Source organism: Agelaius phoeniceus, chromosome Z (genome assembly GCF_051311805.1).
Source record: "Agelaius phoeniceus isolate bAgePho1 chromosome Z, bAgePho1.hap1, whole genome shotgun sequence".
NCBI classification, from domain to species: domain Eukaryota; kingdom Metazoa; phylum Chordata; class Aves; order Passeriformes; family Icteridae; genus Agelaius; species Agelaius phoeniceus.
Genome location: NC_135303.1, coordinates 85,680,978 through 85,694,153, shown reverse-complemented (window position 1 = coordinate 85,694,153; position 13,176 = coordinate 85,680,978). Strand labels below are relative to the sequence as shown.

The window sequence follows — 13,176 nt, the reverse complement described above, 5'->3', positions numbered from 1 at the left end:
ACGCAGAACGGGGTCTCCATTAAGGCGACAGACGGTGGGTTTCCCCCTTGGGGGGCACTGCCTGGAGAGCACTGGGGGGAAGTGACCCTTTTCCAGCCCCAGCCATCCCCGAGGGCAGGTGACACACAGGGGAACAGGGGGCCCTCCAGCACAGAAGCTGGGCTGTGGGGAAGTGACCCTCTTCCAGCCCCAGCCACCCCTGAGGGCAAGTGACACACAGGGGAGCAGGGGCCCTCCAGCACAGAAGCTGGGCATCCCCCCACTGCTGGGGGTCTCAGCGCAGATCCTGCCCTGTGCCAGGGTGACACTGTGTGCTGCCAACCCTCATCAGCAGGGATGGAGCCATGGGAGATGCTGCCAGCTGGACACAGCGCTTTGCGCTGCCCGCAGTCCGGCAGGCTGCCAGAGACAGGGGGGACTCACTGGCCGACCTCTGCAACGGGTGCTCTGATCTGGTCTACCCTGTGCACCCTGCCCCAAGGGCAGCATCATTCCCCTGATGTCTCAGGAGCTGAGGAAATCTTTTGGGGCCCGGGGACAGCCAGCTCCAGCTTCTCTCCCACTGCATGCTGAGGGCAGGCAGGGGTGTTTGTACACTGCAAGGCCACTCCAGCCCCGAGGGATGGAAAAGCAGGACGTGACTCCGATAGAAAGGAGGGACAGGCAGGTAGTAAAGAGAACTGACGTTCTGTGTTGCTGTGACTGCCAAGGTCCCTCTGTCCTGGCACCCTGCTAGCCTGTGGGGAAAGGACAGAACAATTTGGGGAAGGCACAGGGGGGATCTCCTGCTGCCTCTGCTAGAACCTGGGGAGGAAGAGAGAACGGCTGGGAGGAAAGGAGCCAACTGGGCTCAGCAGGGTGCCCTGGTGAGACGGGCTCAGCACCCAAAGGTGCTGAAGAAGGCATTTGCTTCCAGGAGCAGCCCCTTTGCGTAGACACGCAGGGTGTAGAAGAGGGTGACGAAGTCCTGAGTGCTGAAGAGGGTGTCAGCCAGGGCGAAGGCGAGTGTGGAGGGGATGAAGCCCCGGCCGTACTCCACCATCCAGGTGCCTGCACTCCACTGCACTGACGTGGCCTCTCCCGCCTGGTGCACGATGGTGTCGCCTGCCGAAACACACAACCAGCACAGCTCCCAGGTGCTGCCCCACATCACACCCAAATGGGAGACATGGGATTAGGGCCTGCAGGGTTGAGCCTTCCAAACCCACCCAAGCCTTGCTCCCTTTTCTCTTACTGCCACCCACAGAGATGCTGGGACGTGCTACTGGGGACCCAAACTGCTCTACCCTGAGCTCTTGGCTTCTGTCAGCTCTATGACAGCAAGCGGCTGTGCCCCAAAGACATGGATGCAGCCCACAGGTCACCATAGTGCTGCACTTACCTGGATAGTAGATCTCACTTCTGGTGGTCCCCTCCTTCCATTGCCGGAATGTCCCCGAGATGACAGTGTCAGAAATATCTGCCCAGTAGCGACCTGTGGGAGGACAGACAACACTGCCTCAGTGTCTCCCTGCCAGGGACAGCACAGGAGCCCAGGTCTGAATCGTGGAGCAGGAGGGTCAGCATGGCAACCCCACTGCCTCAATACACCAAGAAGTGCCAATAGCTCTGGTACCCTCACTGTCTGTATGAAGAGCCATATACCACCAGCCAGGGCTGCTCAGTATCCTTAAGCCCCATTATTTCAAACTTCTTTGGCATTTGCTGCCTCCTGAAGTACTGGGAGATGAGATGTCTGCTGTCGCCTGCCAGCTGGATGCAGAGAGTCCTGGCCACACAGCATGTGGCACGGGCAAATGCTGCAGGACACCATGGGGGCTGGTCCCCTTGCAGGGAGGGTTTGGCCAGCATCATTCACCCCATACAAGTAGTGAAGCAGTGGGCTCCCTGAGCTGGGCACATCATGGCCAGCTGCACCTGAAGAATGGAGTAGAAATAGCTTGGAGAACTCCCCTACCAGCAGCCTGGTCCCCCTGCTCACCTGAGTGTCCCCCGGTGTCGACAGCTGTCCCGAAGAGCAGCACGTACTCGGTGAGCGAGGCATGGAGCAGGCACATGGAGCCCATCCACCCGCCCGCATTCACAAACACCCACTGCAGGTCCTCGTCTGGCAGGATGTGGCCTGGGTGCTTCTTTCGCAGCTCCACAATGATCTTGGAGAAAGCCAGCTCATGGTCCAGCCCTGCAGTACCCACGGTCACTGTAAGTCCCTGGCACAGAAAAAGCTCAGCGAACCAACCCCCCGAATCCCCTGCATAGCCACAGGGTTTCAGTGCACCCTTGGAGAGGTCTGCCTAGGGAAGATATCTCCTCTCTCCAGCCCTCAGCTCCCGCTGACCCAGCTCCACCGCCTGCCTGGATGGTGATGGAGGATAAGCAGCACCGAGTGCTCCAGTCCTACAGCCCATCCCAGGTGCTGGGCAATATGGAAGATCTAAATAACGTGACAGTTCCCCTGTCCTGGTGAAATGCAGCCCTGACCAAACTCCCTGTGCCCTATGGGGACAGCCCTCTTCTGAAGCTCCGGGCCTGACCCACCTGGGGCTTCAGCCCCAATCAGGTTGGATGATGCCGCTACCCTGGTCCCCTTTGCTCCAATCCCATTTTCCACCCCGCTTTCCCTGCGTTCCCTGTTGCTATTCCCCAGTACCGATCCCTTCCCTCTCCCAGTCTCCCTGCCCAGGTCCAGCTCCCTGCCTCTCCCTGACCCTAGCCCCATTCCCCCCATGATCCCGGCCCCCCTGTACCGAATTCTCCTCGGTCCTTCGTCCCCGCTACGCCTCCCCCCTCCAGCCCAGGCCGCCGCTCCCCGCTACGTCCCCGGCTCCTCTCTCCATCCCCAACCCCTTGCCTGTCCCCATCCCCACCGCCATCCCTCCTCGGCCCCGCTCCCCGCCGCCCCTCCGCGTCCCCACGGGCGGCGCGTACCCGCGTGGTGCCGGGCGAGCTGTGCGATCTCGGCGGAGCTGAACTCGTACCGCTTGGCCGCCAGCCACCCGCGCAGCCCCTGCAGCACCAGCGCCAGCGCGCCCAGCGCCAGCCCGGCCCGCAGCGCCCGCCGCCCCCACACTGCGCCCATGCCGCGCTCCGCTGCCCCCGGCACCGGGAGCGGGACCCGGGCCGGGACCGCCCCCGCCGCGGCCACGCCACGCACGGCCCGGGCGGCTGCGCCGGCGCGGCGGGGCGGGGCGGGAGCCTGAGGGGGCCGAGCCCGCCGAGTTTCCGGGAGTGGGGAGGCATGGAGCCATCGCTGGCAGGGGCGGTGGAGGCGGGCGATCGCTTCCGCGCCAGCGGTACGGATGGGGTTGCCTTCCTCCGTCCTTCCCCTCAGACCCCCAGCGGGGCCCAGCACGACCCCGGGAAGCAGGAGCTGCGGGGACCTTCCCTGCCCAGAGCCGCGGGGCTCCCGGGCTGGGAGGAAGGGGTGAAGCTGAGGGAGGGGTGAAGCTGAGGGAGGGCATCAAGTGGCGTGTATAAGGCAGACCGTCCTGCTTGCCCCGTGAGGAGGCCTGGCGGGTGGGGTGCGTGTACCCCCATTGCAGGGGGTCTGCCACTGCTCTCCCTGCCCACAGAGCACCAGCACGTTCGGTACAACCCGCTGCGGGACGACTGGGTGCTGGTATCGGCCCACCGGGTAAAGCGCCCTTGGCAGGGTCAGCTTGAGAAGCCGCCCCCCGAGGATGTGCCCCGCTGGGACCCCAAGAACCCCCTCTGCCCTGGGGCCACCCGGGCCAACGGCGAGGTACCAACAGGGGCACAGGGACCCGGGCTGCCCCTGCCACCCCCTCCTGCCTTCATGCCATCTCTCACCCCGGCAGGTGAACCCCAAGTACGAGGGTACTTTTGTCTTCCCAAATGACTTCCCTGCACTGCAGCCCGATGCTCCAGAGCCTGGTAACTTTGGGGAGCAGAGCAGGCTGATGGGGACCCCCCAACTTGGGGCCTAGGGCTGCTGCAAGGCGGCCTGGAGAGGCTTGGGTTCTGCCTCAGTGCCTTCTCCCTGTCCCCTCTCTGTTCTTCCCCAGATGACAATGATCACCCCTTGTTTCGAGCTGCCCCAGCCCAGGGTGTGTGGTAAGTACCTACATGGCTCCAGCGGGTTTGGGACACAATTTGTCAAAAACCTGTGGAATGGTGCTGGGCTGGCTCTGCTCCCCTCATAAAGTGCCTGTACTGTACGCACCTGCTCAGTTTTGGGGTCATTCTGGGGGTTTTGGCCCTGTCCCTTGTCCCACATCCCACTGCACCCAGCAAAACTGTGAGGGTCTCTGGAGACACCTGCAGTCACAGCTAAGCGTGTTTCCCCTACAGCAAGGTGATGTGTTTCCACCCCTGGTCGGACCTGACGCTGCCCCTCATGTCCCTGCCAGAGATCCGGGCTGTCATCGATGCGTGGGCAGAGCTGGCGACGGAGCTGGGTGCTTCCTACCCCTGGGTGCAGGTGTGGGGCTGCCGGGGGCTGCTCTTTTGTGGGTGAAGGTGGGAGGCCAGCACTGGGTACTCTGGCAGTACTTGGGGTTGGGAGCATCCTAGTTGTGTGTGGGTCTCTTGCTTTGTGTCCTTTGTGCTCTTTGAGCCCTGCTGAGCCTTTCCACACCCTTGAGTGTGAGGCTCTGTCCTCCTGCAGGTTGCTTCCCTGCTGTGCTGGGGACACCATGACAGCCTGCAGCGGGGGCCCTGTGGCTGGGGCCTGCTGGCTGTACCTCTTCCTCTTCTCACAGATCTTCGAGAACAAGGGAGCCGTGATGGGCTGCTCCAACCCGCATCCCCACTGCCAGGTGAGGCTGTCCCACCTCTGACCTGGCTAAACTATAAGTCCCTGTGGTGACCCTACAACAAACCCTGAGGACACATGTGAACGGCAGTCGCTCTGCCCTGGTCCCGAAGCTTTTTACAGTGAGGATACCCCTGTGTCTGTCCTGTCACCCTCCCTCTGGGGACTGTCCCCTGTGGCTGTCGCATGCCAGACTCTCCACCTGGTGGCAGTAGGGACCTCCAGATGAGCAGCATGACTGGGGATACCCCTGCAAATGAGGAGTAGGAGCACCTCAGTCCTGTGCCCTAATGTCTCTCCCAGGTGTGGGCCAGCAGCTTCCTTCCAAACGAGGCGAGCCTGGAGGACCGGAGCCAGCGCCAGCATCTGAGCCAGCACGGCGTGCCCATGCTGCTGGAGTATGCTGAGCAGGAGGCTCGCCGAAAGGTGAAGGCATGGATGTTGTCTGTATCCCCTCCCTGGGAGCTGGCTGTGTGCTGGGCTGGGCTCCCCAGCCCTCAGGAGATGGACCCTAGGAGTGCCCTAGGGAGGTGGGACTTTGTGTGTCCCCATCAAGCACCGCGTGTAACACCCCCCAGGCTGAGGACAGAGTGGCTGGACAGTGGCCAGGCAGAAGGGGATGTGGGGGTGCTGGTTGGCAGCTGACTAAACATGAGCCTGCAGTGTGCCAGGTGGCCAAGAAGGCCAATGGCTTCTGGCCCATATCAGGAATAGTGTGGCCAGCAGGACAAGGGAAGCCATTCTTTCCCTGTACTTGACACTGGTGAGGCTCCACCTTAAATGCTGTGTCTAGTTTTGGGTCCCCAGTTTAGGAAGGACGTTTTGATGCTCAAATTCATCTGGTCAAAGGCAGCAAGGCTGGTGAAAGATCTGGAACAGAAGCCCTATGAAGAAGCTGAGTGAGCTGTGTGTTTAACTTGGAATGAAAGGAGGCTTAGGGGAGACCTTATCACTCTCTGCTACTCCCTGAAAGGAGGTTTTAGTCAGTGGAAGTTGGTCTCTTCTGCCAGGCAAGCAGTGGCAGGACAAGATGACACAGTCTTAATCTGTGCCAGGGAAGTTTAGGCTAGACATTAGGAAAAAATTCTTCACTGAAAGAGTGATTGGGTGTCGGAATGGGCTGCCCAGGGAGGTGGTGGAGTCAAAAAGACTGAGTGTGGCATTCAGGGCTATGGTTTAATTGATAAGGTGGTGTTATATCATAGGTTGGACTTGGTGATCCCAGAAGTCTTTTCCAACCTGGCTGATTCTGTGATTCTGTGCCCTGCAGGAACGGCTGGTGGTGGATAATGCAGACTGGCTGGTCGTGGTGCCATACTGGGCCACCTGGCCCTACGAGACCCTGCTGCTGCCCCGCCGCCATGTCTGTCGCCTCCAGGACCTCAGTGACAGTGAGAGGGACAGTGAGTGGCCCTGAGCTTTGTTGTACCCCATCCCACATCCTTTGGGCTTGACCTTTGTTGTGAGGCAGCCGTGCTGGTGCTGGAGGGCTTGTGTCCTTGGGATGGGAGCTGCCAAGCGTAGCTGGGGAGGGGAATGGCACCTCTGTTATGTTAGGATAAGAACTAGTTGTTAGGATAAGAACTAGCACTTCTCGTGGCACTTGTGTCTTTTTGGGGTGGTGAAGCACGTGGTGCTCCCTGTTTTGGTGGGAGGCTTCTCCTGCTGCATTGCTCTGGCTCCCTGTGTGAGTGGGGAGGGGTGAGAATTCCCAAGTGCATCCCTCCTGCCTGTCCCTGATGTCCACCCAGGGACAGGTGCTGCGGGTGACCCCACTGCACACCTGGCAAGCTGCTGGCCTGCTCGGGGTGTGAATCACTGTCACTTTCCTGCAGGCCTGGCCTCCATCATGCAGAGGCTGCTCATCAAGTACGACAACCTCTTCGAAGTCTCCTTCCCCTACTCCATGGGCTGGCACGGTGAGTGGCGTGGCTCTGCAATCCTCTCATCCACATCCCTGTCTCCTCCCTGTGGTCATGTGGTGCCTCTACCTCTCAGAACCTCTGCTGGTCAGAGTGACCCCAAGATGTGTTAGAAAGTCTCTTTTCCCAGCCAGGCAGTCAAAGAAGGAGTCAGAACTCTTCAGTTCTTGGTCGCAAAGTTGTTTATTGTTTCTTATCTATAAAATTCTTTCTCTGGCCTGCCAAGGTCCTCTCAGCAAGACAGTCAGAGGCACTCTGCCTCCCCTGGGGTGGTGTTATCTTTTTATACTAAAAACCACGTGTACAATATTTACAATTACTTTCCAATACCTATCACCTGTGTTAGACAGTGAGCTTCTACTCTAAACCAATCTAAAAGTGCCAACATCATAGCAGAAGATGGAGACCAAGAAGGAAAAGGAGAAAGGCTGGACACACCCAGATTCCTCCATCTTGCCCCCTGAACTTCCATTCTAAAAACCCCCAAAAATCTATTTTTCACCCTGTGACAAACTGATTATTATTCTACTTACACTTTTGTGGCTTGCAGATCCTCCTATAAGGTTGTTAACTTTTTCCATGGATCATAATCAAGGTCTTGGGCTCTCTGAGGGTCTCTGAGCCCCCTAGCAGGGGTCCTGGCAATCCAGGACAGCCAAAGGGATGTCCTGAATTCCGACATCTACCCCCTGCAGGAGCCCCCACAGGCTCCTACCTGGAGGAGGATTGCAGGCACTGGCAGCTCCATGCCCACTACTACCCCCCTCTGCTGCGCTCCGCCACCGTCCGCAAGTTCATGGTGGGGTACGAGATGCTGGCCCAGGCGCAGAGGGACCTCACCCCGGAGCAGGTGAGTGCAGCTCAGGGGGATTGGGGCACCCAGGACGCTGTGTGCCAGGACTGTTCCTGCAAGCAGCCCCTGGCTGTCCCTTGTGCTGTGCCCTGCAGGCAGCCGAGCGCCTGAGGAGCCTCCCTGAGGTGCACTACAAGAAGAGGGCTGAGGAGATGTGATGCGAGCAGCAGAACATCCAGTCCTTGGATGTGAGTGTGAGAGGGGGTCTTATTGCTTCCCACCACTACCTGAAAGGAGGTCATAGCCATGTGGGGGTTGGTCTTTTCTCCCAGATAACTAGTGATAAGACAAGAGGGAGCAGCCTGAAGTTGTGCTAGGGGAGGTTTAGATTGGATGTTGGGGAATATTTCTTCACCGAAAGGGTGGTCAGACATGGGAACAGGCTGCCCACAGAAGTGGTGGAATCACTGTTGCCTGGAAGTATTAAAAAAAACCCAAACGTGTAAATGTGGCACTTAGGGACGTGGTTTAGTGGTGGGCTTCACAGTGCTGCACTAAGAGTAGAGGTTTCAGATTTTATCATTTGGTGTGCTCAGTGAGGCCACGAGTCAGCTGGGAGTGGTGACAACTGAAGTCTGGGAATTCATGTCGGTTGTGAGCCCTCTGAACTCCCAGATTCTGTCATGGCTTGGCTGGTTTTTGGGACTGGTTTTGCCTGTTTGGGGACTCAGGGTCTAATCCTGTGGCATCCTTGTGTAGGTGGTGTTTCTTGTCTCTTTCACCATCCCAGGCTCTGTGTCTGCCCCCATGCTCCTTCCACCACTAAAGGACTTACCCTCCTTACCAGTCCGGTCTCACTGGTGGGGCTGGAATTTCTTCTGCCCCGTGGAGGGGCACAACCCCCCTGGACAATAAAACCTGGAAGCAAAGTAACTCTGCCCGTGCTTTCGTGGCTCTCAGTCCTAGGTGGGAGGTTTGGGGTCTCTGGTGAAGACCCCAGCTGCTGCCGGGGGAAACACGGGGCTCAGGGGTTGTGCTGGCAGCCCAATACTTGTTGCTTGTGTCCCTGCCTCTGCGCTGCCTCCTCTTCCTCCCTGGGGGGAGCTCTGAGTCTGTCTCTGAGCGCTGCAGGCTTGTGGAAGAGTGGAAAATAGAGGAAGAATGGGTGCAGCCCAAGGCCTAGCTAGCTGCTGGGAGAGGGCTGAGCCCTGGCAGACTTGCTGCACGGAGGCTGCTGGCTGAGATGCTCAGCCCTGGAGCTGTTCCTCCTCATCCTCTCTGGCTGGGACTGCTGGGTGGCAGCCCTCATGCTGCCTGCTGCAGGTACAGGGGCTGCTGGGATGCAGCCAGGGGATGGTTCATCACTCACCTGGGGGCTGCCAGGGAGCCCAGCTCTCTTCCTGGTACTGCTCCCCCCTTCACTGTGCCCACCCATGGGGTGGGATAGTGGCAGCCTGGACCCTGGGCCGAGCTGGGGGATATTCTATTCACCTCTCTCTTTGCTCCCTTCCCTTTCCCTCCAGGAAGGCCCTGGGACTCTTCAGGGGTAGGTGATAGACAGTGATGCCACCACAGCTGATGTGGGGGGATGCCAAGCACTATGAACCCTCACACCTTCACAAATAGTTTTTATTTGTCACTAATGAGCCGTTCTCACAGCTCTCTAATGAAACCCCTCTCCTTGTCCAGTCTGTGAGTGTGCTCCTGGGGTCTAGAAATACCTCGCAAGGAGAGAAATGTTCTCCTCCTGCCTCCAAGACAACAGTCCATGGGGAGGGCTGTGTTCCCTGTGCCCCATCCATGTGTTGCTCCCCATGGAGCTAGGCCAGATGGAAGGGCCTCCTGCTTGTGTGATGCTGGACGCCCTCCTACCTGCTGGTCCTATCTTTGTGTCAGATTGCCTCATCCCAGAGCCCACAAATGCCCTCACCTGACCTCAGCAGTGCCCAGGTGCTCCGGGGCTATGGGGAGGAGCTGGTGCCTGACCCTTGAGCTTGGAGCTGTCGTTGTACACAGCATCCCTCACCAGGGCATCAGGGCTGCCCAGCTGGGAGTCTGGTCTCTTGCAAAACTGATTTCTCCCCTCCTGGGACAAACAGAGTCCTTTTTTTCTCCACCACCATCTCGACCATGAGCCTTTTCCATTGCAACAAGTGCCTCTGCTCCAACTTCCCAACTTCCCCGCTTATTCTCCAGGGTCCTGGGGAAGTGGCAACAAATTGCCTTAAGTGTGGCAATCCAGCTCGGGGTAATTAGCCGCTGAACCGGTTGTAACGAAGCTAGTCATCTCCCGGCACGGGCAGTTAGCTGTGATTTAATGGCCCGGCGGCTCCCAGCCCCGGGCTGCCGCGCCTCGGCCCGCGGCCGTAAATGAAACTCGCAGTTAAGTCAAGCAGTATTAAACTTTACAGTCGCCGTCTCTGAAAACGGGACTCTCTCCAATAAATCAGGGCAAGTGGGATTGTAAATATCGAGGCAGGATCCATATTGCTTAATTAAACAGCACCTAATGAACAGCCTGTTTGTTGTGTTGTGATTTAGGATGGAGGCTGGGGAGGCAGTGTGTGCTCAGGGGGGCTGGTGCCCGTGCCACGGTGCCCTCTGCTGCAGGTACCAGCTGCTCAAGTTTATCTGCTGCTAAAAAATCTCAGAGGTGGCCTGAGAATTAGTTTGGGGTTTTTTTTAGTTAAAACGAAATCCCCCCCCTCTGAAATCTGAAACAGGCTGAAAGCAGCAGTTAGAGGAGGAAGAGGAGGGGGTACACCCAGGTGTGAGAGCTTGACCCTGGTTATGCTGAGCTCCCCACTTCCTCACAACAGCTCCAACCTCCTCTTGCCCTCATACTTTTGGCTTGTGCACGGGGGTGTGTAAGGATGGAAAGGGGCAATGAGCCTTTCCGGTGGCACAGGGAGGCATCAGGGTGGTGCAAATGGAGCTGCTGGGGGTGCAAAGGCACTGCAATTCATAGGAACTATCGCTGGTGTGCTGTAAAGCCCCAGGCCTTTTATATTTTGGTAGTTGCAGTCCACTTGTAATTAAAAAGTGATTTATTGCAGGAGATTAAAAAAGTCCAGCTGGTGAGGGATGCGGGAGTGGAGGGCCTGCGGGGTACCCAGCTGTTGTTCTTGACCCAGGAGCATCAAAGGGGAGCTGAGGCCCATTGGGATTCCCCATAAGGACGTTCCTTGATGCTGTTTCATTTCTCCAGGGGAGCTGCTGGAAATCCTGGGAGAAGTATCTCTGTGACTGGGTCATCCTTGTCCTGAGTCTCCATCTCCCAGCATGAGGGCAGAAACGTCCTCTGCAATCACTGCCCTGAGCTGCTCTGAAAGGATGAACAGGGCAGGTGGTGGGGAGAGTGAGAGGAACTCAAGCATGGAATTAATGGGTTAAAAATCCACTGGGGTCCCATAGGGGTGTTTGCACCCTCTGTGGTGCACTAATGGGTCTGTGAGGGATTAGGAAAGGGACAGAATGCTGCTGTGCCAGGCTGGCACAAGCTGTGCTCTGCCAGGAGAAAGGGATACACCCAGTGTGGGATCCAGATATACAGAGACGCTTGACAGGGTGTGGCCAGGAATTTATTTTCATTTTTGTCCCATTTTCGGATGTCACTGAAAGAAATTGGTCAATCTGCCAAGGGATGTGGCTTCCCCAAAGCTCCTGGAGCTTTGTCTCTACAGAAATGAGCCAATGTCCTTGCCCAGGTTGTAGCAGTGGCTGTGTCCCACACTGTGCAAGTTTGGGAGACCCAGAGCACCCCCAGCTCTGACACTGACTCCGTCTGTGGCCATGGTTGAGCCCTGGGGTGCCATTCTGGGAGGCACCTGGTGGACAGACACCATTTGGCACGAGCACTTCATGGTGGAGGGCAACTGCTGGGGACAGGTTTATGCCCTTTGGTTGAGTGTCCATGTCCTTGGCAGCTGCCAGAGGCTGCAGAGCTGCAGACAAGCTGCAGATCCTGAGTCCTACCCACCCCTCCATCTCTTCCCCCTGCCTTCCAGTGCAGGTGAGACAATAAAATGTTGAGCAAAGGAAGGTAATCTGTGACCAGTGTGTTTTAATCAGAAGGAAAGGTTATGAGTTGAGGCCTGCTGGCTCCTGCCATGCTGCAGTTTTACTGTCCTTCCTGATACCAGGTTAATGGCTGTCATTTCATTCCAGTTTTACTATTGGATTTGCCCTTATTGTTGAGTTTCTTCTTGTCTGCTGCTGCCTGCAACCCCACTTCCAGAAGAACTTGAGTTGCAAGGATTCCTGCTGTCACTGACTGGGGGTTTTGGCAATGGAATTAGAAGAAATTAGTAAAATTTTAGGGAGGAAGAGAGGAAGGATGAAGGGAAGAAATGGAGGAAAAGAGAGAGAAAGGAAGGAGAGGAGGGTGGGAAACAGGGAGGGAGAGAAAGCTAAATCCCTCACATTTCCATTTAAAAGACATCATCAGGCACTTACCATGAAAACAATTAATAATTTTAAGCAGATGCTAAACACTCTGGTGCCCTGAAGCAGGCAGGCTCTGTGCAGTGGGGAGATTTTGTGTGCCAGGAGAATGCAAATCAAAACCCAGACCCCTTTTAGATCTTGTCTTAGTTGGCCACGCAAGAGCAGCTGGGGCAGCAAAGAGCACTCACTTTGTCCTGGGCCACGTGGTGCACCTTCCCTGGGTTTGGCAGCTTCCTTGGCAGGAGTTCAGACTAGCAGGAAACAATTTTGGAGGTGTTTTGCCCCTGTTTCAGACAGCTGGCAGTTTTCCTCTGCTGATGGTCCCTGAGTCCTTCCTGGAAGCCATTTTCAGAGCCCTTGGGCACCATGAGTTGTGGGATGGCTGTTGGTCCCAGGTGGACACAGTGGGATGTCTGGATGCTGCCTAGCAAGCTCTGCATGGACTTCAGGATGGCAGCCCCAAGGCTGGAATTTAGTTGGTTAATCATCTGATAATACAGGTAATTTAATACTGTCACATTACAACATCCATGTGGTCAGTAAGCACTGGCCCCCCAAATTTCCTGCATGCCTGGTGTTGGGGAGGTACCTTGGGGCTTCAGCTCTTGGCAGTGAGTCCTGTCATTGCATGAGGTTTGAGCCTTTCCCATCCTGGGACCCCATCCCAGAATCAGCAGCCTCTGTTTGGAGCAAGAGAAACACCAGGAGCATCCAGCATTCCAGCTGGATTCAACCCAAACAAAACTGTCTGGGGACAGAGGGGAGCAGGTGTGGGTGGGAGAGCAGGGGACTGCTCAGGGATAGGGGCAGCCAAAGGGAAGGTGATCTTTGCAAAAGGGAGTTATCCACCAGCAGTGCAGCTGCTGGGAGAAGGCTGGAGCCCTTGCAGCACCCAGGATCTGGCATGGCTGGGATTGGGCACCCACTGCTGCTGGAGCCAGCTGTGAAAGCTCACAGACATCTGTGCCTGCCCATGGGGAGGGATCTGCCTTCATCCTGATGTTCCAGAGAAGAAATCTCTATATATTTGCTAATTATCGTGAGTGATACTGAAAAGTCTGCTACAAAGCCGCAGGAGCAGCAAGATGCCAGGATGGCAGCAATGCCAGGATGGATCCGAGGTGGAAAATCATCCCCTGGGGTGTGCCTGGGCATGAGGTGACTCCTGCCAGAAGCAGAGCCCTTGGGAGAGAAGAGGAAGTGGAGAGATAATAATTAGATGCTAATAAGTGAGTAATTAA

General features: G+C 57.1%; 2 protein-coding genes across 3 annotated transcripts; one reads left to right on the top strand and one right to left on the bottom strand.

Annotated features, from left to right (window-relative positions):
• Positions 1-744: 744 nt before the first annotated feature.
• SIGMAR1 (sigma non-opioid intracellular receptor 1) lies at positions 745-3,171 on the bottom strand. The gene is made up of 4 exons (XM_054652305.2): positions 2,929-3,171; positions 1,982-2,182; positions 1,382-1,474; positions 745-1,104 (listed from the first exon to the last, which is right to left on the bottom strand). The coding sequence occupies exons 1-4, from the start codon at positions 3,077-3,079 to the stop codon at positions 878-880; spliced, it is 672 nt and encodes a 223-aa protein (XP_054508280.1). The 5' UTR covers positions 3,080-3,171; the 3' UTR covers positions 745-877.
• Positions 3,172-3,190: 19 nt separating this feature from the next.
• GALT (galactose-1-phosphate uridylyltransferase) lies at positions 3,191-8,416 on the top strand. 2 transcript variants are annotated; one of them, XM_054652463.2, is made up of 12 exons: positions 3,191-3,293; positions 3,573-3,742; positions 3,819-3,894; positions 4,026-4,074; positions 4,312-4,441; positions 4,722-4,778; positions 5,078-5,200; positions 6,045-6,177; positions 6,610-6,693; positions 7,392-7,546; positions 7,645-7,737; positions 8,280-8,416. In XM_054652463.2, the coding sequence occupies exons 1-11, from the start codon at positions 3,239-3,241 to the stop codon at positions 7,705-7,707; spliced, it is 1,095 nt and encodes a 364-aa protein (XP_054508438.2). In that variant the 5' UTR covers positions 3,191-3,238; the 3' UTR covers positions 7,708-7,737; positions 8,280-8,416. The 2 variants fall into 2 exon arrangements, with proteins under 2 accessions (XP_054508438.2, XP_077027699.1); XM_077171584.1 differs by having other exon boundaries at positions 8,249-8,416.
• Positions 8,417-13,176: the final 4,760 nt, after the last annotated feature.